General features: G+C 47.7%; 2 protein-coding genes across 2 annotated transcripts in view; one reads left to right on the forward strand and one right to left on the reverse strand.

The window, feature by feature from the left end:
* The first annotated feature begins 6,397 nt into the window (after positions 1-6,397).
* The window catches only part of LOC125642993 (relaxin receptor 1-like), a 43,046-nt gene continuing 24,725 nt past the window's right edge, over positions 6,398-24,718 (forward strand). Inside the window, exon 1 of the mRNA XM_075132465.1 lies at positions 6,398-7,013. Coding sequence (XP_074988566.1) covers positions 6,965-7,013 — 49 coding nt within the window. The 5' untranslated portion in view covers positions 6,398-6,964. The remainder of the gene's footprint in view (positions 7,014-24,718) is intronic.
* On the reverse strand, positions 21,194-24,494 carry LOC125642992 (uncharacterized). The gene is made up of 2 exons (XM_048865035.2): positions 22,320-24,494; positions 21,194-21,731 (listed from the first exon to the last, which is right to left on the reverse strand). Exons 1-2 carry the CDS (start codon positions 22,723-22,725, stop codon positions 21,211-21,213), a joined length of 927 nt encoding a protein of 308 aa, XP_048720992.2. The 5' UTR covers positions 22,726-24,494; the 3' UTR covers positions 21,194-21,210.

Raw genomic sequence — 24,718 nt, forward strand, 5'->3', positions numbered from 1 at the left:
ACACACGGCACCTCTGAGCCCTTCGTGGCCTCCTTGAGGGCACTGCAAACAGGTCTCCAGCCTCCAGCCATCTCCTTTCTCAGGGCAGGAACCTGCATGTCTCTCCCTCCAAACCAGGGATTTAGGCTGCAGTTTCTCCTGCCCTTCACAGTAATCATCTTAGGAGGGCTGAGTTCAGCAGTTGCTGTTTGTTATCTCCCAGAGGCTAGGACAAGCTTACGGGCGAGCAGCCAGCTTTCACAAACCACAAATTTGGGACAAAAACAGAACAGAGAAAACATCATAAAACAGAGAATAACATCATAAAACAATAAACAGTCTACAAACATGCTAAATTTACCAGCCATTATTCATTTTCTACATGGAGACCCTGGTAGATTTCAGAATCCTTCAGACCTGTGGGTGAGAGCAGCACTCTAAGTATCAGAACGAAAAAGTACCGGCAGTGCTGGAAACACCACAAGAGGCCACTCCAGCTCCCCAAAAAAGTGCTGGAATGATGTTCTGGAGTCTTCCAGCATGACACAAATGCTGCTTCAAACCCATCCAGCAGGTCTCTGCCCTCTTGGTTAAAGTCTCATGTCAGTTCTTAAATCAAGAGAGAGTCAACCCTGAGTTGTTTCAGGCTGATATGTCACAGGCTTTGTTCCCCAGGCCTCCTGAAACAGGTAAAACCCCTCATTGTCACTTTCCCCAGAGAGCAACACTTGAAAGGGTTGGGTATCTGCATAACTGGCATTGGGACTCTGCCTTAATCTCTCCCCAGTGGTTCCAGATTCCACAGGCAAGCCACCCAGCGAGCCAGGAACACAAAGATACATATCATACTTATTGATACCGAAGTCTGTGAACAGCCCCTGTAACCATAACATCTGGGACATGTCAATGTAACAGTCTTTGACGTTTCCATGCTTTCTGGGTCTCATCTCCACATCTCCCTCATCAGAAGAGAAAGAAATTAACTCCTTTGTCCTGGGTGACAATACAAGATGAGAAAGGAAACTGAGTCACAAATTTCTTTAATACAAATAAACCTGAAGTTTCCCAGTTCTCTATAGATCAGACCTAATCGGAGATGAGCCTCTCTCTTATTTCTGATTCCGTAGCTCCCTGGAGAGGAGAGGTCCAAGTCAAAATCCTGACTAGGAACCCTCAAATCTTTGGTGGAATTTCACAAGCCAAAACTTGATCCCATTCCAGTTTTGTCTGTTCTTGAACCAAACCAAAATTCCAAACACCCCTGATCTTTAGGAGAGTTACAAGTCTGGATCCAATTTCTGCAGCTCAGGCCCAACTTGGAATATTGTGGTGGTGTAACTTTGAGTGATTGATTCTTCTTTGATGTTGCATGCAATGCTGCATATGTGTAACTCCATGCAGATGTCTGACATACCAGACCCTGAAGTATTTTCATAATATTCATTCTGGACTAATTCTGCCATTTTTGTGTTATTTTTGCAGCACAGGCCTCTGTATTATTTTTGTATTATTTTTGCAGCAGGCTGCATGCCCACAGGATTTCATTTCAGCCAGACACTGAGAATTTTCTCTTTACAAGATCTTCGTATTTTACCTTCCCATGTGTAGTCAGGACAGCTTTCCTCACAGCCTAATAGCTAGTCACAAGTCACACTGCTGGGTCTCTGGGAATTACAGGGTTGAAGCATCATTGTGTTTTGTGAACCCTCAACATGGATTTTCATTTTGGATCTTTGATTTGTCTTTTAAATAAGTAGCTATGGTTTTGAAGTTTAAGCAGCTGATAATATCTGTCATTTTGAGATCCTAGTGCAGTGTCCCCAGTGTTCCAGGGTTTAAACTTCATTGTGTAGTGATGAAAAGCCAGCTTGCCCTGTGATATCAAGCCCCAATCTAGCTTCTAGTACGGCAAGCCAAGCTTCTAGCTTTGATGGTGCAAATCTGAAACCTCCACAAAGAGAATGAAATTTACACTCCTCTTCTCCAAAGAATTTTCACCAGGCTAAACCATTTTTAAACCCTTAAAAGTTCCCCATCCCAGGGAAACACAACTGCTTTCCCAACTACTTTAGTTTCTGTTTGAAAAAGAAACATTTTGATTCTCTGTGTTTTTTCCCCTGCTGCATTCTCACCCTGGTCAGTTTTTAGCTTCAAAGTACCCTTAGATTTTAAATAAATTTGATATAGAGCCATACACATTTTATGCCTGGACCTTTGAAAGCTCCTCTCTGCTTCCTTATGATATTGCGGTAAGAATGATTGACCTAGTCAATATCAGAGGGGAAGCGTGAGGGGGGAAGTCTTCTTCCAGGGATTTCATTCCTTGAAAATTGGAGATAAAGGAGGAAATGTGTTACCATGCAAATTGCAATTAGCAATGCATTGGACTTCTTTGCATGCAGCAGAAGCCCATTGGCTGGGGTCTCATGAGGGAGGAGGTGTTACGTCAGGCTATTATTTCATGTAAATAGTGATCTGTAAATCAGGGAAGTTTCACACACAGCTTTGACCAGGCTGCACTTCTGGAACTGCAGGCCCAAAGCAATGTCGCTTGAAGATTGTTTTCCTTTATGAACTAAGATTGCCAGGACTCAGAATGACTGCAAGTGTATTGCACCCCTGCACCCCCAAAAAACCCTCACACTGCAACAAACCCCAAAACACCCCAACCAGAGTTTTTCGGCTTTGCCCTAAAAAAGGAGGTGATCCAGAGACTGCACAGAGTTCGCTCTAGAAGCTTTGCTTTTGCTATTGATTTTATGTGGAACATGCTCATATACTAGGTGAGGGGCAGCAGTATAAAACCCATAGATTAGATTAGATTTAGATAGAAACCTGAATGACACCAGTGGAGGAGGCTCCTCGGGACAAGAAGTGTCAGTATTGCCTTCCCTCTCCTTCACCTACTGCTAAAGCTGGTTTGGTTTCCTTTTCCAAATCATTTATCTGCCATGTTTTTGTGTGTATAAACCATTCCTGGCTAATTTTGGTCTTTAGTCAGCTGGCTCTACAGAGACTTGAATAACGTTTGGAGAAAAGTGTATTTCATGAATTTTGCCCTTCAGTCTAATAGATCTGTGAACAAATGTTGTCACTGTTCAACCGGCTGCAAACTGTTTTTTGATCCCACCTTGACATGCCAATTTTGTTTGCCCAATTTCTAATGGCACCAGCCTACATGGTGGCCTTATCGCTATTAGATTGTTAGGCACTGGAATAGCTGCTCCAGTGCAAACCCCCAATACAGACATGATTCACACTAGTGCAACAGGATTTGTGCTGATACGGTTCACCCTGATTTCAAACAGGACACGTCCCAGGGCTTGGAAACAGCAGGTACATGCCTATATACACCTCACTGGCACCTCTCTGAAGCAGTTGCCCCCTGTTCTCCAGAATCTCAGCTGTCATGTAAAATAGAAAGCAAGAATCTAGGTGTTATGATTGTAGAGAAACCTCTGAAGACGTGAACCGAGTGTAACTAATGCAGAGAGGCATCTGCCCATTCATTTCAGGGAGGGGTTAACTCAGATGGACAGTGAGCATGATTTCAGTCTCAAAACTGTAACAATTTCATTGGTTATGTGAGAAAGTGTGGGGGGGGGGCACAAAAATCTGCACAATTTACTGTGGGCCATGCTTTAATTGGGTGGCATTTGGAATATATCAGCCCTTGTGACTTTCCTGCCCAAAAGGGGAAAGGCCAAGGAAGCAGACATTTCTCAGAAATGTTTTGACCTAGGGGGTTAGAGCAGCAACTTGTGTAGATTGGACTGCTGGGTTCTAATCCCAACACTAGCAGGCATTTGCTGTCTGACCTTGAGCAAGTTTCTTTGCCTCTCTTTGCCTCAGCTAGTCCATTTGGAAAACTCAGATTGCCTGCTAGGGGTTGTTGTGAGGCTCAGTCATTAAGGTTTGTGAAGTGTATTGGGACCATAGAATGAAAGGTGCTAGAGATGGACAAAGTAACATGGCTAAATTATAAACAAAGCCTGTACCTTGGCTGCTGATAGATCAATAGAAGACTAGGGGCCTGCTCCTGCCCCCAGTGACTGAAACAGATGCACAAGCAGGCTGAAGAGAGGTTTTCTTCCTGCAAATTTTGCTGCGAATGGGTCTATGTCCAGGAAGGATGGAAGGCAGATTGTGACAAGATACTGTACATAGTATATCAATTCCACAGACAAGCACTGTCCTTCAAGATACCAGTACCTGAGTGATGGCTGGCTGAATTCTTTGCCATTTTAAGGTCACCTTGGTACAGGGTTTTGCTTTTGGGGAACGATGCAAGAGACGTTGATCAGGGTGGGCCACCCCGCAATGGCACCCCCTACAGCTACAGAATGGGGACAGTTTCAGAGTAACAGCCGTGTTAGTCTGTGTTCGCAAAAAGAAAAGGAGTACTTGTGGCACCTTAGAGACTAACCAATTTATTTGAGCATAAGCTTTCGTGAGCTACAGCTCACTTCATTGGATGCATTGGATGCATGTGAGCTGTAGCTCACGAAAGCTTATGCTCAAATAAATTGGTTAGTCTCTAAGGTGCCACAAGTCCTCCTTTTCTTTTTGAGAATGGGGGCAGTTACAGTAATGGGAGCATCAGGAACCTAATCTGTCTTGTCTTCAGTTCTGCTGGACACCTGTCCAGAGCCTAGATCGCTACCCTATTCCTTTCACTGAGGAAGTGAGTACCTGGCCCTTTTGTTGGTGCACAGAGGAAGGTGCAAAGAACCTTGCCAGTCTCTCCCCACTTCCTCCTCCTGCAAAGACCAGGCACAATTTTGACTTCTATGTGCAGAGAGACAGCTGTCTCTTAGGGCCCGCAAGGGAACTAGCAGGCCCGAAAGGAAGGAATGAGAGGAGGAGTGAAAGTGAGCCCATGGAAAATGGAGTGTGATGCAACGTGATGTGTGCAGGAGACATGAGGCACAATCCATCCCAGAGCTCCCCAAGGATGGTACAACTCCATGCTGTCCCCAGTTTGGTCCTGTGCCCATCGAGAATAACCTGGCCCATTAGGAGGTTGTTACAGCAGGCAGGAAGATAAGCAGTGGCTATGGAGAGAGGCCTGATTTCCGGTTACATCTCTACTCCAGCCCCTATATAGTACAACAATTTCTCTGCTTCATCATCCTCAGAAATCTCCTTCCAGCAATTGCCTCACAGATCCCCAGGCACACAAGTCCCAGAAGTCAGTTGTCACTTCCAGTTCATTGGGGTCTTATGAGCCATAAATAAGCAATGTATATAAATTGCTCTATACATGAACCTTATTATTGAAGCTAGTGGCAAAGACAGGAATAGAGCTCAGCCCAGGCTGGCTCCCAGCGCTGGGCTCAGAACCCGAGACACCTTTTCACAAATGCAAAGCAGTTTGCAGGAAACGCTACAGATGCTCAAAAGTTTCATTAATTCAAAACCAGGTGTCTTTCTTTGAGCAAACCATGCACTGCTGCTATTTTCCCCAGCACTAGCTGGAATCCATCTCTAAGGCCTGGTTTACACACAAGTTTTGTAGCAGGGTAACTACTATTTCAGTTGGGCATGTGTGTGTGTGAAATTTTACAGTTAGTTATCCTAGTACAGAGGTGGGCAAACTATGGCCAGCAGGTCACATCCAGCCCGCGGGACCGTCCTGCCTGGCCCTTGAGCTCCCGGCTGGGGAGGCTCACCCCCGCCCCTCTCCTGCTCTCCCCTAACCCCCGCAGCCTCAGCTCGCCGTGCCACCAGCGATCTGGGAGGCGGGGCTGTGAGCTCCTGCCAGGCAGCGCGGCGGCGGGGCTGGCTCCGGCTGGGCAGCACGGCTGCCAGTCCTGATGCTCTGAGCGGCATGGTAAGGGGGCGGAGAGCGGGGGGGTTGGATAAGGGGCAGGTGGTCCTGGCGGGCAGTCAGGGGACAGGGAGCAGAGCATGGTTGGATGGGGTAGAGGTTCTGAGGGGGGCAGTCAGGGGGCGGATAGGGGGCAGGGGCCAGGCTGTTTGGGGAGGCACAGCCTTCCCTACACGGCCCTCCATACAGTTTTGGAACCGCAATGTGGCCCTCGGGCCAAAAGGTTTGCCCACCCCGTCCTAGTATGTCTGCTAGTGTGGAACCAGAGATATCAGTATAAAGGGGTCAATTCCTCCTCCACTATGGGAATAGCCATACTGGTATAAGCAATTTTATATGGATATAACTGAGTCCATGCTAGGGTGGTTGTACCACTTCACTCATCTGTTATAGGTAAAGCAGTACAACTCTGTGTGTAGGCCAACCGGATGGAAGAGAGAAAATTGCTGATCTGAAGCAGTGCTCATTAGACGTCATGTCCAGCAGAGGGCCCCCTTGCCAGGTCCTCGCTGTACCATTGAAAAAAATCACCCCCTCCTCTCATCTCCTACTCAGGACCTGGGCATCCTGCAGGGAAGCCACTCAGAGACTCAGCTCCCCTCAACTGCACAACCATGTGAATCAGCAGACACGCAGCAAGGACTAAAGGGTTGTTTGCCTTTGGAATCCTCCTCAGCAGAGGCAAGTGAAACAAAGCGAACAAGCCTGCTGCATTTTAAGCCAGATCCTCTCAGGTTCATGTGCCATTTCCCTAGAGGTAGGTGAGCCAGGTGCAAGTGGGGAAAAAAAAGTCAACCAGCTAACTCCCGTGGTGAAGGAAGATTCCCCACCCGCAAACTTAAATGTGAGGGTGAGAGGAACTGCAAATATCTTCTGGTCCTGGGGCCGCTTGCCACTTTCACTAGTTTGGGGTGCAGGAAGAAACGAGGCTTGATGGAGGCCACCAGCACCTTGCAGAGAGGAGCCTGCAGCATCTCCTGGGCTGGTGTGTGCAGTTCTGGGAGAGCAGAGCACATGTGCACCTATTAGCAGAAGAAGAGCCACATCTTCTCCAGAATTCCCTCCTCTCCTCCCCTTCCTCTTATTGCTTTACAGTAACCCAGAAGACTTCTCAATCTTTACTAGCCTGGGATTATAGTCTCAAGAGCTGCCGGCATGAAGCTTTTCCTCATTATTATGCCTTCTCTTTTCCAAGCTGTTACAAGTAAGTGTCCGTGCTTGCAGTTCCCTTTATTCAAAGTGGGGAGAAAATCAAAATGTTTGGTTGTGGGTTTTATGAATGAGGGTTTTGGGGGTAGATCTAGCACATGTTAACTGGGATGGATGGATAGCTTGGAGAGCGGAATGCTAATTTCTGTCAAAATCTGCACCACTGTTGGTGTCTCCTTATTTCCTTGCTGCATCAGTTCTTTAGTTGAAGCAGAATGTCTTTGGGTCTGTATGCCTGTGCATACCTCTGCCCGTTCTGTCATCTGTTCTGGGCTTCCATGTTACCTGGAGTCTGAGAGGGAAGGAGAAACAATGACAAATTACAATTCTGTTGCTTGTCCAACAGGAAGAGAGATGGTAGATTTGAATGACAGCAGATCGAGAAGCCATGTTAATTTCATTGTCTTAAGGTGAGCTGACAGACACAGGTATAAGTTTTGTGGCCAGAGTGGACAAAGAAAGGATGAAAAAGGGACCCTTAAAGCTGGATTTTAGAAAAGGATAAGGTGGCAAAGCCAGAAGTTCTTCAGTGTGCCAGTTTTACTGTGATTTGTTGTTTTGCTGTTTACCAATGACAATGGAAACTTTTCCCTGTCTCCACCTGTGGTGGGGAGAGCAGAAAGATATTGAACCCAGTGAGAAGGCCTTTACCCCCCCCTCCAATTCCCCCAAATCAAATAGCTTTTTATTAGCATCTCCCTTCAAATGATTTGGTTTTGGAGCAGCCCATCGCACCTCAACAGTGAGTAACTTGCTGTTAATAGCGGGAGGGGTGTGTGTATTATATGTGCATGTTGTATATGAGTCTGAGCGTGTGTGCCAGGCAGGTACCTGGGCCAAAAGGGGATACCCAGACCTCAAGAGCAGGGGTACATGCCAAGGGGCCCAAAGGGCTCTGTGTAAGAAGACGTCCCGCCCAGGGGCTGCAAGTTCTGGTCCTGTATCTGTGCTGCTGGTTTTGTATTTACCTGTTGCATTATCTGTTTTATTTCAGGGGGATGTGGGGATTAAGGGAACGTTTCACCAAGTGAGAGGATTCTGTTGGGGAATTGATTTATTGAACTAAGTGTACAATAAGCTTAAAACCAGCTCCGGGTTCTGATCTGAGGGGAAAGATTTTCTGATGGGAAAGAAAGAGGTCCCCCAAGTCACATATCTGCCTTTGCAATGTAGAGTTCTAATGTTTGTTTTAAGACCAGGAAAATCTGGCTGAAGGCCCAGGAGATGGAAAACTGTGCTAGGGAACTGTACACTGAGATGATTATATATAGTGCTTTCTATTCTTGGAGAAACAGTAACTTAATCATCACAACTTCCTGTGAAGTAGGTCAGTAGCATCACCATTCTACAAATGGAATGACTGAAGCGCAGAGAAGTCAAATGATTTGCCCGAGAGCATGCAATAAGGGGAAGTCAGGGCCAGACCAAGAATTCAGGTGTGTGTGGCTCCCAGACCAGTGCTTAGTCCATTAGACCATACTTCTGTTCAACAATTGCTCGTGGTTGAGTTTGTTGCTAACCCACACCCTTTGATCCTGGCTCTGGGAATCAGGAGAGGAATGCAACTCTCTAACTTGGTTCCTCTACGTGACAGCCGCATACTGTTTTAGGGAAAGCCAGGGCTGAATTTGGATTGAGGCTGGGGCTGAGTTTTGGGCTGATTGGGGTTAGTTTATGGTTTTGGGTGGACAACACATGGAATGCAGCAGTTTCAGATTTGAAACCAGGCAAAGATTGGTAACTTCTCCTGTGTGTCACTTGGACTGTTTGGATTGCTCAAACTCCAGACCCAAAGCCCAGCCCTCAGGGTGCAAGCCCTGCATGAACCAGAACTGATAAAGGGCTCCCCTAGCCTGACACTGCCTGCAGCCTGAGACCATGGGATGTCATGCAGTGCTAGTGAGCTTGCCACCAAGGCAAAAATCAGGATGTGACCTCAAAAATACTGCTAGTTCTGCAGGTTGGTATAACAATCCAGGCAATAGAATTACAGCTTCAGAATGCAAGCAGATCAGTCGAGATGCCAGGAAGGAACTGTCTAATACACAGCACTGCAAATCTGGTCGCATGTATTATCTGCTGTCCTCTTAAACACAGAATGTATCTGCTTCCTTGGATTAGTTCTTTACCATCTCTTTTCCCTTCCTTCTCTCCATTAGTTCTTTCCTGCTTTTCCTGCATTTCTCCAGTTCTTTTACCGCCATCAGATTTTCTTATGCTGCATAATAATCATGTTCTTGGTCTCTGCATAGGGAAACCCCAAACTTTGTGCTATTCATAATCCAAACCCGGATCCACAAGGGACAGCTCAAAAGCTTGAGTTTGGCTGTGAATTTGTGACTTGATACCATCTCTTGGGAAAGCCTATGTGAATAAACTCTTCGTTGTTGTTTACACAGCTCCATATAGGGATAGGAGCTGTGCAACTGGGGCCTGATCCAATACCCAGTGAAGTCAGTGGAAAGATTCTCATTGACTGCACTGAGCCCTAAATGAACTGAAACAAAGAAATAGCAGGGACCCCACTCGATGTGTGAGTGCAGTTCAATAACACCTCACTGTGTACGTCGAGATGGGCCTTAGACACAAAGTCCAGGGGCGGAGTGGATCCAAGATTCATATTTGGAATTGGACCCATCTTTAAATCCAGGGCAAAGAGCGGATGATATGTGGTCCTCTAGCTGCAAGGCTTCATAGAAGAGGGGAGAGAGGAGAAGAATAAAGAGTTAAGCACTGTTTCTCTACATTATTTCTCTTTTCTTGCTCTCCCTTTTATCTCTGGATACACTCTCCTCCAAATGTAGCCTTATGCCAGAAATGTAAAAGGGAAAGCAATAGCCGTATTAAGGGATGAGTTAAATGTTACCATTTCCTCCATCGCTCCCTCGGGACCTCTCTCCTCCTCCCTTTAATTACCCACTTGTCCTTTTTCTGCGCTTGTTTCATTAGGTTTTATCTGCGGTTGCTCTGAAATCCAGAGCCCAGCATAAAGAACCCGTGTGTTGAGAAAGTGGAATTGGCTCCAGAGGGGCTCATTTGTGCTGTGGCTCCAGGCACATCCAGGATGCAGCAAACCCTTCCCTGAGCCAGGTCATCCTCTATTCTTTAACAGAGGGGGAAAGGGCTTTTCATGGGAATGATGGCCTAGGGCCTAAGTCTTAGCTCTCTGGCTCTCACTCAGAATGGATGCACGTGGCGTTCAGAGTGCTGCCTATCAGCATCCTCATGGCTCAGATCCTTATGTCTTCACTGGGACAAACCTCTCATGGGCTGTGGCAGGAGTTATTCCTGAGTCAGCCCTGGGTAGGAACTGAACAAGGAGCTCAGAATTTGGCTCTAGTATCACAATGCCAGTGACAGGTCCATTCAGTGGTACATTTGTGATACTCATTGGCTGCGAAGGGCAGGCGACAGATGCCTCTACAGCTGCTGACTAAGGTCAATATGAAAGTCTCATGAATGCAAATGATAGCACAATCCTCACAGGAGGAGAAGGGGGGAATCTGTCACCTGACTGGGAAGTTCCTGCAGTTTAGACCTAAGGAGTGGATTTTTGAGGGAAGGAAAGTCTCTCTTCCCCCTCCCACTGGTTCCATGCGGCCTCTCTGGCCCTGGGTCTTTGACATGCCCTCTGCCCCAGATCTCAGGGCTCCTGCGCTGGTGCATTTAAAAGGTTTTCCATTTGGCAGATCCTGGCAGCCTGATTGCTATTTTAAACCCTTTATCTGCACTTTATCTTTGTTGGTGTTTTAATTCACGCCTGAATTGTTTGTCTTGCAGGGTACCTGTATAGCCGTGCCTGGTAGTGTCAAAGTACAGTGTGTGATCGGCATTAGGGGAGGAAAATGGTAACAACTGTGTTAACCCGTGATGTGACAGAGGTAGTAACAGACCCATTGTGACTGTGTTTTTAAAGCCTCCTTAAATAGACCAGGGAGCATCGAATCTAGCAAGCAGGTCAGCTAACCCCCAACTTGTCCACATTCTGTGCAGCCTGAAGGCGCTGTCTCTGAAAGGGTTTGGGGATTTCCTAGTACTGGTCACGACATCACAGACGCTGCTGTCGGACCCCCTCGAACCATTGCCAGCACCTCGTCATGTGAGTGATGCTGAGAAGGGACCAGCTGAGTCCCCAGGACAGTGTAGAAGAGGTGCACAAGGGTCATTAGTTTTTAGCAGCTCTGCAGCAGCAAATAGAGCTTTTGAAAGCCCCTATGTCTACACAGCAACTAGACACCTGCGCCTGGCCTGTGGCAGCCAATTCAGGCTCGCAGGGCTTGGGCTGCAGGGCTGCTTCGACTTCCAGGCTGGGGCTGGAAGGAAGTCAGGCAAGAATGACTCTGGTGCAGGCACCACCTAGGGCAGACCCATTCATGTACGTAGGGCTGCTGGAACTGAGAGCAGGTCCCTTGCTGCTTGAGTTACGCTGGGAGCTAGTTTTGCCCCCTACCAGCCGAGAATTCCGAGAGAGCATTGGTAGGGCCCTGGGGCAGAGCTTGTGTGTTCTGTACCTCCTGGAGGGGCCACACACAAACATCACCCTATATACAAGGCCAAATCCCTCTTGTCTCGCTCGTAAGAATGGGCCCATGTAAATGGAGGGGATGATTGGCTTAAGTAACATAAGCAGGCCTTAGCTGAGGACTCATTTCAAGGCACAACTTCCAGCTGCCTTGAGAAGCTTTACAGCAATATATGTCACAAATCTGTACTGTTTTGACACAACGTCTTGTTTTTATGTAACTTTGCACTGCTGTTTATTATGGCCTATGATCTGCCAACATCAAATATTTTTAATAAATAAAACTCTTAATGAAATACATTAACACACGAGAGCCACTAGAAAGAGACCCTTACATTTTCCACCTGACTTACATTTAGTTTTATTCCAGGCTCCAACCTTACAAATGGGCAGGTGCTGCAGAAAATTAAGGGAGCAGTCTGAACTTGGGTATGCCTTTGTCAATGCTTTAGCACGTGTTGTTTTGTATCTTGCAATAGCTTCTTACAATAGTCCGCATTTGACACGTACATTTAACAAAGTTTTTTGTTACTTATTATTACTAACTTCTTGAGTTTTCCAAGATCGTTGATCCAGACCCCATGTTGCACCTTCAGTGGTAAGGCTATAGTTTCTTGAAGAAGAACTGTGATTAACAGTTTTGACTTTTGGGGGGAGTTTCCTCATTTTATAATATAAAACTATTTCTGTGACTATATTCCAGAGTCCCATCTGCTCAAGCTTTCTTTCCAGCTCACTTAAAACTTTTAGTGTCAGAAGCAATCATGAATTGCATTTATTTCCCCCCCAAAACTGTGGCCAGCTGCCCAGCCCAGCAAAGTCTGTTGAATCTGGCCTGTTCACACAAGCACCATCTGAGGTACGTGAAGGAGACTGTCACTGACAAAGCTATGTCCCTGAGTAAGATAGTGTTCCAGACAATTTGAGTGTTCCACACAAATAATTTAACTCACAATGCAATATTTGTGTTTGTTTTCCTGAAGGCAGCAGCTGTTTACCTAGAAACTATTCAAATCAGAGAGATTCAGGCAAGGATTAAAATGTACTGGTGGTCTGTTCAGCATATAGAAAGAACTTCTCCACAGCTAAAACTGAATATTTGTCCAAGATCTAACTACCTGTACAGTGAGTGCAACAGAGTTTGTAAGATTGTCCTTAATAGCTCAGTCCACTTGGTGATTTAAGGTATTACACATCCTGTCTATCTTTGATACTATAGTAATGAGGGCCATATAAGTACCTGAGTGCCTCACAATCTTTGATGTATTTATCCTCACGATGGCCCTGTGTGGTAGGGAAGTCTATTATCCCCATTTTTACAGATGGAGAACTGCAGCACAGAAAGGTTAAGTGACTTACCCAAGCGCACGCAGGAAGTCTGTGTCTATAATCTATCTATGGTATTCACAGGGTGACTAGCACCTTGGTATGTAAGCACCATATAAGAATTTAACTCCCTGGGCCTACATGCATTTGTAAGAGTTCTAGCATTGGGCTCTATGCTAGCAATCAAATCCTAGTATTGTTCCCCTCTGTATTTAAGGGTAGGGAGCATCCTTAGAAAATTAAACCTTTACTGCTAGCCATTCGTTGATACAGGAGGGCATGACTCAAGAGAGAAAGACAGAGACAGAGATGGAAGGTTTTCTAGATGATGTCGGTGTGTTTTATAGAACAAGCGAGAAGGTGAGATGACATCTTGAATCTTTGCATCTTTAGGAATCTCTGATCTTCTTCTAGTACCCTGAAAAGAAAAAGAAGACCTTTAGCACATACAAAATATGCTTGCCCCACTCATCCATCGACTCTTGCGCCATGTGTTTGTTTTACATCTGTTGTATTATAAGAAGAGAAAAGATATTCTTTGTCCAACTCATCGGACTAGAGGTGACACACAGATTTGCTTCATTCATAGAGAGAGAGAGAGTGGTGAGACACAGTCGTGCTGTTTCATGAGGTATTGATCTGTATGTTTTCAAGCTTCTTCTGCACAGTGACACGTAATAAATATACTACAACCTCACCAGGAGCACAAGTTGTGCCAAACACACAATTAACACAACTATTTGTGCGAGCCACTTCAGATAATGTAGTAATAAAACATAAGTGAAATTACAAAGCTTGCAAAAATTAATATAAGATGAGGGATATATTTTAAAAGTTCCAGAGAAACATTAGCTGAAGTTCTTTTCATGGGTTGTGAATGTGTACAAAACACCTCCGTATTTGTTTTGCGTACCTTTGGTTTGCTTAGATATATTTGCCGCTGTCATCCCCAAAGATGTCAAAGCAATTTACAAAGAGCCCACAGAAATGCAGCCACCTCTGGGGTGGTGGGCAACAGGGCCCAGAAGCACAGTGTACTGCACAAAATTGGAAGAAATTTTGGCCATGGAGACTGGGGTAAGCCCTGACTCTTACAGAAAGGGCCACGTGATCCCCATTGTCAGCATCTGTGTCCCAGGCCATTATTAATCCCTCTGGTATTTGTTGCAGCAACTCTGTTCATCTCCTGCAGAAAACTCCTGGCTTTCAAATACAGGGAGAGTGTAACAAAAGGTGCAGCGTGGAAAGTAAGAGAGAGGAGAGAGAGCCTCACCTTTTGACTCACTTGAATACAACTTGGCGCCGCCTTTGCCGTGATTGGAGCCCCGTCCAACGGGCAGTGGTTTCCCTGAATGTAGTTCATATCTGCAAACCGTCCTTTGAAACGTTTGTCCATTTGTTTGCTGTCTCTAGCTTTCCACAAACGTGCATGGGCAGCTGTTCATAGCTGTGTTGAGATCAGGCCTGGCAGAGGTGGGAGTACAGCCCAGAGCTCCTGACTGCAGTGTTTTAACCCCAGGAGCACAAGGCTGTAATCGGCCACTGCAGTTTTTTCCTGTTGCTCTTTAATAGTATTTTTTACATCTGGTACACTCCACTGTATTTGAAGGGAAACATGGTGGTGCATTACGATTGGATTCAGTCTGTGGGAACTACTCTGGATGTTCTAGCCATGAGTCATTTTTCAGAGGAACAGCCGTGTTAGTCTGTAAGTACTCCTTAATTGGTTAGTCTCTAAGGTGCCACAAGTACTCCTTTTCTTCTAGCCATGAGTGTATCTCAGGCGCTGAAGTGAAGGAACCCAAATAAGTTTGTTCTCTTCTACTCAGATTGACACCAGCCTCCCAGCCGGTCACAGCCAATGATTAAGACAGAGGTGTCATTAGCAGGGACTGAAAGGGATCCTAATGTGACTATCGGTGAATTTCTGTGGATGTGAAATTCAAGATCTATTCGAATGTGCTGGGAGAGCACTTCATATTCATTTCCGGGATCAGGAACTAGAGAAGGCTTGACGGTTGTCAGTAAGTCATGGAGCCTTTCACCTCAAAGCCCTTTCTAAACATTAGCAAATTAATCTTCAGTCTGTCTATGGGGGAGGGAAATATTATTACCCATTTTCTGGAGAGAAATGATTTCCCCTAAGTCAGAGGCAAGCCTAGGACTCAGGAATTCTGGCCCCCAGTTCTGTGCTTCAACAGCTAGACCATCCCCTCAGTGAAATAAATGCCTAGTCTCGGCCCATCTCCCAGTGGGCAGGCATCTGCATCACTGAAAACACAACTAACACCTCTCGACTCCCCAGTAGGCATGTTTAGTACAGAAGTTATGGACTGACCGAACCATGGAGTTTGAACTCTCCTGCTGGTCACACTGGTGAGGGACACTTGCCCTGCTGCTACCTGGGCTGTCCTTCTTTTGTGGACCGTCAGTCTCCAGGGCTATCAGTCCAGCAGATTTTCACCATCATGTTGTATGAAGAGTAGATGTCCATACTGGCACTGTTAGCTCTATCTCTGATACTGTTGACTGAGAGAGGCTTTAGACTCCTGAAGAAAGTAGCAGGAGCGGACAAGGATGATCTTGGTGGCTCTGTTTATTCCTTACTGAAAGTTCCCAATGGCTGGTGATGAGCAATTGCTCAGCATCTGTAAGGGAGCTGGGTTCCACCTTGCCTCCCCTCCTGTTCAATGAGTATATGGGTCTGTTGGGAGGGCTGATGGGGAGATGTGGGCTAAGAGGTTTCTGTATGGTGACGACACCCAGCTATATATCCAGCTCATCTGACCCAATCAGTGCTGTTGAAAGCCTAGCCCAGGGTCTGAGACCAGGGCATGGATGAGAGCTACATGCCTGAAGTCCATGCAGATAAAACTATGGTGGAGTTGGTTGGCAGGGGAAGTCCTTCTTTTGCCAGGTGTGTCTGCCTGGTGTGGTCAGAGTTTGCCGTCTGGGGTGAGCGCTGGTCCAGAGTTGCTGTTAGAGGCTGGTGGAGCTGCAGTGACCAAAATGGCTTTTTTCATCCTTGTTTGGCCTGGAGCATGTGATCGTTGCTATTGACATGAACTTTGCTACTGAAAGCCAAGTCTTTGTCTCCTCCAGACTACACTGCTGCAACGTGGCCTACACGGGGAACTTCTGCAGACTGCAATGGTGGTCTATTTTGTTGGAATGGCACAAGGGCTCCAGAGTCAGCATTGGCTGCTACCTGTTGGCTTCCAGGTGCAGTCTACGGCATTGTGTGTTTTCCTCCAAAGTCCCCCTGAATAGCTTGGGACCTGTATGCTGCAGAAACAGCCCTCTCCTTCTGTGGCATTGGGGGTACTCAAGCTGGAGCCCCCTTTATATAGGAGAGAGGAGGCTGATTGATTGCAGTGTTCTCTGTGAGGAGCCCTCCACTTTGGAATGGACTCCTCGCTTGGGCTGAAATGGCTTGATCCTGCTGATTTTCAGGGCAGGGTACAAGACCCATCTATCTCCCCAGGCTTTTGGGGCAGATGAGGTGTCTGAAGCTCAGGATAGACGCGTCTTGATGTCTGTTATGAGCCTAAATAAATACATTCACTTCAAATAAGAGAACTACATATTCAGCGCTCTGCAATGGAGACGCTGACCCAAGGCAAAGAGCCTGAAATGGAATCCTGGGATGCCTCCAGTTCTGATGGAAGGAGAGCAAGCCCAGCTGTTGGAGATGCCCAGACATTGATGTGTGATACTGAATAGTCCCCAGCTAACATCAGATGCTGCCTTCAAAACGGGAAAGAAAGAGCTCAGGGCAGCGGGGCAGGGAGATGTCCGTTTGATCCCAGTTACTGGATTAATTCTCAGGTGCTGGACCGTGCCCGAAGTGCCCACACTGCACCTAGAACAGTTCTAGGAAGTTGTAACTTTCCCCACAAATGGCTCTGTGTTGTAACTTAAGATGCAGCAAGGCGGACAAGGGCGGGCTGTGGCTGTTAGAAATGTTGTTCGGATCAGTTTTATGGCCTAAGATGGATGTAGCTCTCTCCAGCAGTTTTTGGGAAAGCTCCAGTTTTTAGGGAAAGATTCATGGATTCAAAGTCTATTGCTGCTCCAAATCTTAAACACTTTGAATCATGTTGATAAGCTCCAGCGGGTGTTGCAGGCATTTTGGGCCCTTGTTTCCCTCAGAACAAACATCCCAGACGCACCAATAAATCTGATAAAAGGCTAGCGGGTCCCCAGGGTCCATGTGGAAGATATACGGCTGGGGACCCGGCCAGGGTTTGCTGTTTTGCTGCTCCAACCAGTTGTTACAGAGAGGCTGCTGAAACGCTGAGCTAATGTGGAAAAATACTTCCGATCCAGGCAGTGTCAGCTGTGAAAAGATAGGGCATTCATGCAGATGAGCCTTTGGGTCAGACGAACTGTGAGGCTGTATACTGTTCAGGACAGGGACTGCATCTGTCCAGGGCGTAGGCGCTTTTGGGTTCTGTTTTGTACTATAAAGGATGTTACTGTGCACATTGTGTGTTCCCTGCTGTTAGCCACTGGGGTCGTAAATCAGAGGCAGCTTCGAGGGCGTAGCCTGTTGACTGCAAACCGCTTTGAGTTCCAGCTGTTCCTTTTCCTTGTCTTCTGGAGCACCTCTCTAGAAATGGGTCATCTAGAGAGGTTTGTATGCTTCATGGAAGGACCGTCCTGATTAGAATCCATTTTGGGGCGCTAAAACACGCTCTCTGCATTTCTCTGGTCACGAAGGGCAGTGGCAAGAAATTGGGATCTTTGCTGCCGAAGAGTTCAGTGACTCCTGCTGCAAAACCCAGCTGCAATCTTCCCCAAGAGTCACAAGGGAGAGGGGTGCCGTGAACAGGATTGTGGTGACCCTGATGGTCTGTGAACTCCCCTCACCACCAGTAGAAGAAATTCAGTTAGCCCCTAAGAATCTGATAACCCTGTGACTGACCCAGAATAAAGCCATGTGCAGAGGGGCACTTGGAAGGGAGGAAAGGGTCACCGCCCTCTCTGCTATCCTGCAGCTGTGGCAGCTTTCCAAGCACATAGCATGCTGTCTGTGATTCCATTGCATCCTGCTGCCCGTATAGATTGCCATATGCCCCTATACTTGGAACAGTCTCTCACTTCTCCTGCAGCTCCTCTTTGAGACTCACAGATCTCCCTTTAAAACTCATTCCCCTTGCCTTCCACCACGGGCCAACTTTGACTGTGACTGGTGCCTCTCTCCCATCTCTGACTGTTTGGACTATAGCTGTCTAAGCTAAACTGCAAGCTGCTTGGGGCAGGGACTGCTTTAGACTAAGTGCCAGCTTCACACTGACGTATACCATGTGTCATCACTTACTCCTGAACTTGCAGCCAGTCCTGTCTCTATGTTCCTCTTCCTTTTATTACAGCTTGCCTCTGGGGGTCATAATAGTCTCGGTAAAATGCACCAGCTTGAATCCTTGGGACTCGGGGAGCGGCAGGGGAGGGGGGAGAGCGGAGGAATGACCCAACCACCCAAAACACATCCATTGCCAGGTGAAACGGTGAGTGGTAGAAATGACACTCACTGCCCCACATTATGAAAAAAGAAAAGGAGTACTTGTGGCACCTTAGGGTATGTCTACACTATGAAATTAGGTAGAATTTATAGAAGTCGTTTTTTTAGAAATTGGTTTTATATATTCGAGTGTTTGTGTCCCCACAGAAAATGCTCTAAGTGCATTAACTCGGCGGAGTGCTTCCACAGTACCGAGGCTAGAGTCGACTTCCAGAGTGTTGCACTGTGGGTAGCTATCCCACAGTTCCCGCAGTCTCCGCTGCCCATTGGAATTCTGGGTTGAGATCCCAATGCCTGTTGGGGCTAAAACATTGTCACGGGTGGTTCTGGGTACATATCGTCAGGCCCCCATTCCTTCCCTCCCTCTATGAAAGCAAGGGCAGACAATCATTTCGCGTCTTTTTTCCTGAGTTACCTGTGCAGACGCCATTGACGGGCAAGCATGGAGCCCGCTCAGGTAACCGTCACCGTATGTCTCCTGGGTGCTGGCAGACGTGGTACTGCATTGCTACACAGCAGCATCAACCCATTGCCTTGTGGTAGCAGACGGTGCAATACGACTGGTAGCCGTCATCGTCATGTCCGAGGTGCTCCTGGCCACATCAGCCAGGAGCGCCTGGGCAGACATGGGCGCAGGGACTAAATTTGGAGTGACTTGACCAGGTCATTCTCTTTAGTCCTGCAGTCAGTCCTATTGAACCATCTTATGGTGAGCAGGCAGGCGATACGGATTGCTAGCAGTCCTACTGTACCATCTTCTGCCAGGCAGGCAAGAGATGAGGATGGCTAACAGTCCTATTGCACCGTCTTCTGCCGAGCAGCCATGAGATGTGGATGCCTTGCAGCCCTTCTGCACCATCTGCTGCCAGCCAAAGATGTAAAAGATAGATGGAGTGGATCAAAACAAGAAATAGACCAGATTTGTTTTGTACTCATTTGCTTTCCCCCCTCCCCCATCTAGGGGACTCATTCCTCTAGGTAACACTGCAGTCACTCACAGAGAAGATGCAGCGAGATAAATCTAGCCATGTATCAATCAGAGGCCAGACCAACCTCCTTGTTCCAATAAGAACAATTACTTAGGTGCACCATTTCTTATTGGAACCCTCCGTGAAGTCCTGCCTGAAATACTCATTGATATAAAACCACCCCCTTTGTTGATTTTAATTCCCTGTAAGCCAACCCTGTAAGCCATGTCGTCAGTTGCCCCTCCCTCTGTCAGAGCAACAGCAGACAATCATTCCGCGCCTTTTTTCTGTGCGGACGCCATACCAAGGCAAGCATGGAGGCCGCTCAGCTCACTTTGGCAATTAGGAGCACATTAAACACCACACGCATTGTCCAGCAGTATATGCAGCACCAGAACCTGGCAGAGCGATACCGGGCGAGGAGGTGACGTCAGCGCGGTCACGTGAGTGATCAGGACATGGACACAGATTTCTCTGAAAGCGTGGGCCCTGCCAATGCATGCATCATGGTGCTAATGGGGCAGGTTCATGCGGTGGAACGCCGATTCTGGGCTCGGGAAACAAGCACAGACTGGTGGGACCGCATAGTGTTGCAGGTCTGGGACGATTCCCAGTGGCTGCGAAACTTTCAAATGCGTAAGGGCACTTTCATGGAACTTTGTGACTTGCTTTCCCCTGCCCTGAAGTGCATGAATACCAAAATGAGAGCAGCCCGCACAGTTGAGAAGCGAGTGGCGATAGCCCTGTGGAAGCTTGCAACGCCAGACAGCTACTGGTCAGTTGGGAATCAATTTGGAGTGGGCAAATCTACTGTGGGGGCTGCTGTGATGCAAGTAGCCCGTGCAATCAAAGTTCTGCTGATATCAAGGGTAGTGACCCTGTGAAATGTGCAGGTCATAGTGGATGGCTTTGCTGCAATGGGATTCCCTAACTGTGGTGGGGCCATAGACGGAACCCATATCCCTATCTTGGCACCGGAGCACCAAGCCGGCGAGTACATAAACCGCAAGGGGTACTTTTCAATAGTGCTGCAAGCTCTGGTGGATCACAAGGGATGTTTCACCAACATCAACGTGGGATGGCCAGGAAAGGTACATGACGCTCGCATCTTCAGGAACTCTGGTCTGTTTCAAAAGCTGCAGGAAGGGACTTTATTCCCAGACCAGAAAATAACTGTTGGGGATGTTGAAATGCCTATATGTATCCTTGGGGACCCAGCCTACCCCTTAATGCCATGGCTCATGAAGCCGTACACAGGCAGCCTGGACAGTAGTCAGGAGCTGTTCAACTACAGGCTGAGCAAGTGCAGAATGGTGGTAGAATGTGCATTTGGACGTTTAAAGGCGCGCTGGCGCAGTGTTCTGACTCGGTTAGACCTCAGCGAAACCAATATTCCCACTGTTATTACTGCTTGCTGTGCACTCCACAATATCTGTGAGAGTAAGGGGGAGACGTTTATGGCGGGGTGGGAGGTTGAGGCAAATCGCCTGGCTGCTGGTTACGCGCAGTCAGACACCAGGGCGGTTAGAAGAGCACAGGAGGGCGCGGTACGCATCAGAGAAGCTTTGAAAACCAGTTTCATGACTGGCCAGGCTACCGCGTGAAAGTTCTGTTTGTTTCTGCTTGATGAAACCCCCCGCCCCTTGGTTCACTCTACTTCCCTGTAAGCTAACCACCCTCCCCTCCTCCCTTCGATCACCGCTTGTAGAGGCAATAAAGTCATTGTTGCTTCACATTCATGCATTCTTTATTCATTCATCTCACAAATAGGGGGATGACGACCAAGGTAGCCCAGGAGGGGTGGTGGAGGAGGGAAGGAAAATGCCACACAGCACTTTAAAAGTTTACAACTTTAAAATTTATTGAATGCCAGCCTTCTGTTTTTTGGGCAATCCTCTGTGGTGGAGTGGCTGGTTGGCCAGAGGCCCCCCCACCGCATTCTTGGGCATCTGGGTGTGGAGGCTATGGAACTTGGGGAGGAGGGCGGTTGGTTACAGAGGGGCTGCAGTGGCAGTCTGTGCTCCAGCTGCCTTTGCTGCAGCTCAACCATACACTGGAGCATACTGGTTTGATCCTCCAGCAGCCTCAGCATTGAATCCTGCCTCCTCTCATCACGCTGCCGCCACATTTGAGCTTCAGCCCTGTCTTCAGCCCGCCACTTACTCTCTTCAGCCCGCCACCTCTCCTCCCGGTCATTTTGTGCTTTCCTGCACTCTGACATTATTTGCCTCCACGCATTCGTCTGTGCTCTGTCAGTGTGGGAGGACAGCAGGAGCTCAGAGAACATTTCATCACGAGTGTGTTTTTTTTTCTTTCTAATCTTCACTAGCCTCTGGGAAGGAGAAGATCCTGTGATCATTGAAACACATGCAGCTGGTGGAGAAAAAAAAAGGGACAGCGGTATTTAAAAAGACACATTTTATAAAACAGTGGGTACACTCTTTCAGGGTAAACCTTGCTGTTAACATTACATACATAGCACATGTGCTTTCGTTACAAGGTCGCATTTTGCCTTCCCCCACTGCGTGGCTACCCCCTCAACCCTCCCCCCTCCCCGTGGCTAACAGTGGGGAAAATTTCTGTTCAGCCACAGGCAAACAGCCCAGCAGGAAGGGGCTCCTCTGAGTGTCCCCTGAAGAAAAGCACCCTATTTCAACCAGGTGACCATGAATGATATATCACTCTCCTGAGGATAACACAGAGAGATAAAGAACGGATGTTGTTTGAACGCCAGCAAACATACACTGCAATGCTTTGTTGTACAATGATTCCCGAGTAAGTGCTACTGGCCTGGAGTGGTAAAGTGTCCTACCATGGAGGATGTAATAAGGCTGCCCTCCCCAGAAACCTTTTGCAAAGGCTTTGGGAGTACATCCAGGAGAACCGCGAATGCCAGGGCAAATTAATCCTTTCACATGCTTGCTTTTAAACCATGTATAGTATTTTAAAAGGTACACTCACCAGAGGTCCCTTCTCCGCCTGCCGGGTCCAGGAGGCAGCCTTGGGTGGGTTCGGAGGGTACTGGCTCCAGGTCCAGGATGAGAAACACTTCCTGGCTGTCGGGAAAACCGGTTTCTCTGCTTGCTTGCTGTGAGCTATCTACAACCTCCTCCTCCTCATCATCTTCTTTGTCCCCAAAACCTGCTTCCGTGTTGCCTCCATCTCCATTGAAGGAGTCAAACAACATGGCTAGGGTAGTGGTGGCTGAACCCCCTAAAATTGCATGCAGCTCATCATAGAAGCGGCATGTTTGGGGCTCTGACCCGGAGCGGCCGTTCGCCTCTCTGGTTTTCTGGTAGGCTTGCCTCAGCTCCTTAAGTTTCACATGGCACTGCTTCGGGTCCCTGTTATGGCCTCTGTCCTTCATGCCCTGGGAGATTTTGACAAAGGTTTTGGCATTTCAAAAACTGGAATGGAGTTCTGATAGCACGGATTCCTCTCCCCATACAGCGATCAGATCCCGTACCTCCCGTTCAGTCCATGCTGGAGCTCTTTTGCGATTCTGGGACTCCATCATGGTCACCTCTGCTGATGAGCTCTGCATGGTCACCTCTTCTGATGAGCTCTGCATGATCACCTGCAGCTTGCCATGCTGGCCAAACAGGAAATGAGATTCAAAAGTTTGCGGTTCTTTTCCTGTCTACCTGGCCAGTGCATCTGAGTTGAAAGTGCTGTCCAGAGCGGTCACAATGGAGCACTCTGGGATAGCTTCCGGAGGCCAATACCATCTAATTGTGTCCACAGTACCCCAAATTCGACCCGGCAAGGCCGATTTAAGCACTAATCCACTTGTCAGGGGTGGAGTAAGGAAATCGATTTTAAGAGCCCTTTAAGTTGAAATAAAGGGCTTCATCGTGTGGACGGGTGCAGGTTTACATCGATTTAACGCTGCTAAATTCGACCTAAAGTCCTAGTGTAGACCAGGGCTTAGAGACTAACCAATTTATTTGAGCGTAAGCTTTCGTGAGCTACAGCTCACTTCATCGGATGCGTTCAGTGGGAAATCATCTAATAGATTCGTCTTCAGTGATAAACACAGACCGTCAGCCACTAATCTGTGGGAATGTTAGCATCAGCAGAAAACCTTGAATGACAAGCCTGGGCTGTTCACGCTGTTCTGTCACAGACATAGACTGTGATAGCTTCCCCGGGCCCTGATCAAAGGCGAGTGCATGGAAACATTTTGCTTGATCTGGAGAGTGCTTTTGACACAGCTAATTGTAGGATATTAATGAACAAAGCTGAGTGGCTGGGGTGGTTTGAAGCTCTGACTGACGTTTCAGAGCTGCCTGATGGAAAGGGCTCAGCAAAGTGGAGGTTTAAGTTACTGAGGCTAATGATCACAGGGAGTGAACTGCACCTCAGGGGAGGGTGGCTTTTCCAGAGGGCTATGGAGTTGGTTTGTTATACTGTAGTTAATAATGTGTCTAAGTCTCTTCTGCTTTCCTTCGTGTATATAACTCCATGGAAAGACCTCCTGTTCCCAGTTCTGCTTGTACACCAAGCTGCCTCTCTGCTCTGCTGCCTGGGACCACTCAGAGAAGGGGCTGCCACTCCCCACACCAGGGGGTCCCTCTCCGCCTCTTCCTTAGGTTGCTGCCATATTGGAGGAGCAGTCAGTGTGAGTCAAGCCACCTCCTGCTCCTCTGCCGAGGTCCCATCTAGTCCAGCCCCCTGGCCAGTGCAGGTTTGGCCCCTACCGTCTATTCTCCAGTCTGATTTTTAATGACATAAAGAATGCAGCAGCCACCATTTCACAGTCTAATAGATCTCCAGCTCCTTTGTGTCTCATTAGGGAGTGACCCAACGTTGGCTGGAAGTAACCTGGCCAGCCCTGAAGATCTGATGTCTAACCCAGCAGGACTTATTTTACTCCCCTTGGAACATAAGAGGGTTTCAGCTCCAAACAGAATAGAAGTGACAGCGACCTCCTGCCTGAAGGCCCTTCTCTTGATTGTCACTGGCACCCCGTCACCTCATACATACCCCACACAGCATGGCCCACGTGCAGTGAGAATGCGGAGCAGTCCTGCCACCCGAAACCCAGAGGGAGGACACTTTGGACAGCTGGGACATGCAGGCGAGAAGTCAGTGACGTGTCTCGTGTCCTTTGTAGTTTTCTTGTGGTGGGGAAAGATGCTGGATTGACAGCCCTGGAGACCGATGGCCTCAATTTCTCCTCAGAGCAGACACAGCACGGCGCCCCCTCTTCATCCCCCTCAATGTGCCTTATCCACCCCCATGAGACCCAACTCCCTAGGGGACTTCAGTCTCAAAGACCAACCAAATCCCTCCTGAACCTCACCCCTCTTCTGTCAGGCATTTCAAGGGACATTCACCCAGCAGATAATGAGGATTTA

Source organism: Caretta caretta, chromosome 9 (genome assembly GCF_965140235.1).
Source record: "Caretta caretta isolate rCarCar2 chromosome 9, rCarCar1.hap1, whole genome shotgun sequence".
In the NCBI taxonomy this organism is placed as follows: Eukaryota; Metazoa; Chordata; order Testudines; family Cheloniidae; genus Caretta; species Caretta caretta.

Excerpts from the sequence above, each read along its gene's own strand:
- LOC125642992 (XM_048865035.2), bottom strand. The coding sequence starts at position 22,725 with ATGAAGGACAGAGGCCATAACAGGGACCCGAAGCAGTGCCATGTGAAA. Across the intron at positions 21,732-22,319 it reads AGGCGGAGAAGGGACCTCTG|CTGCATGTGTTTCAATGATC; the intron begins GTGAGTGTACCT and ends TTTCTCCACCAG.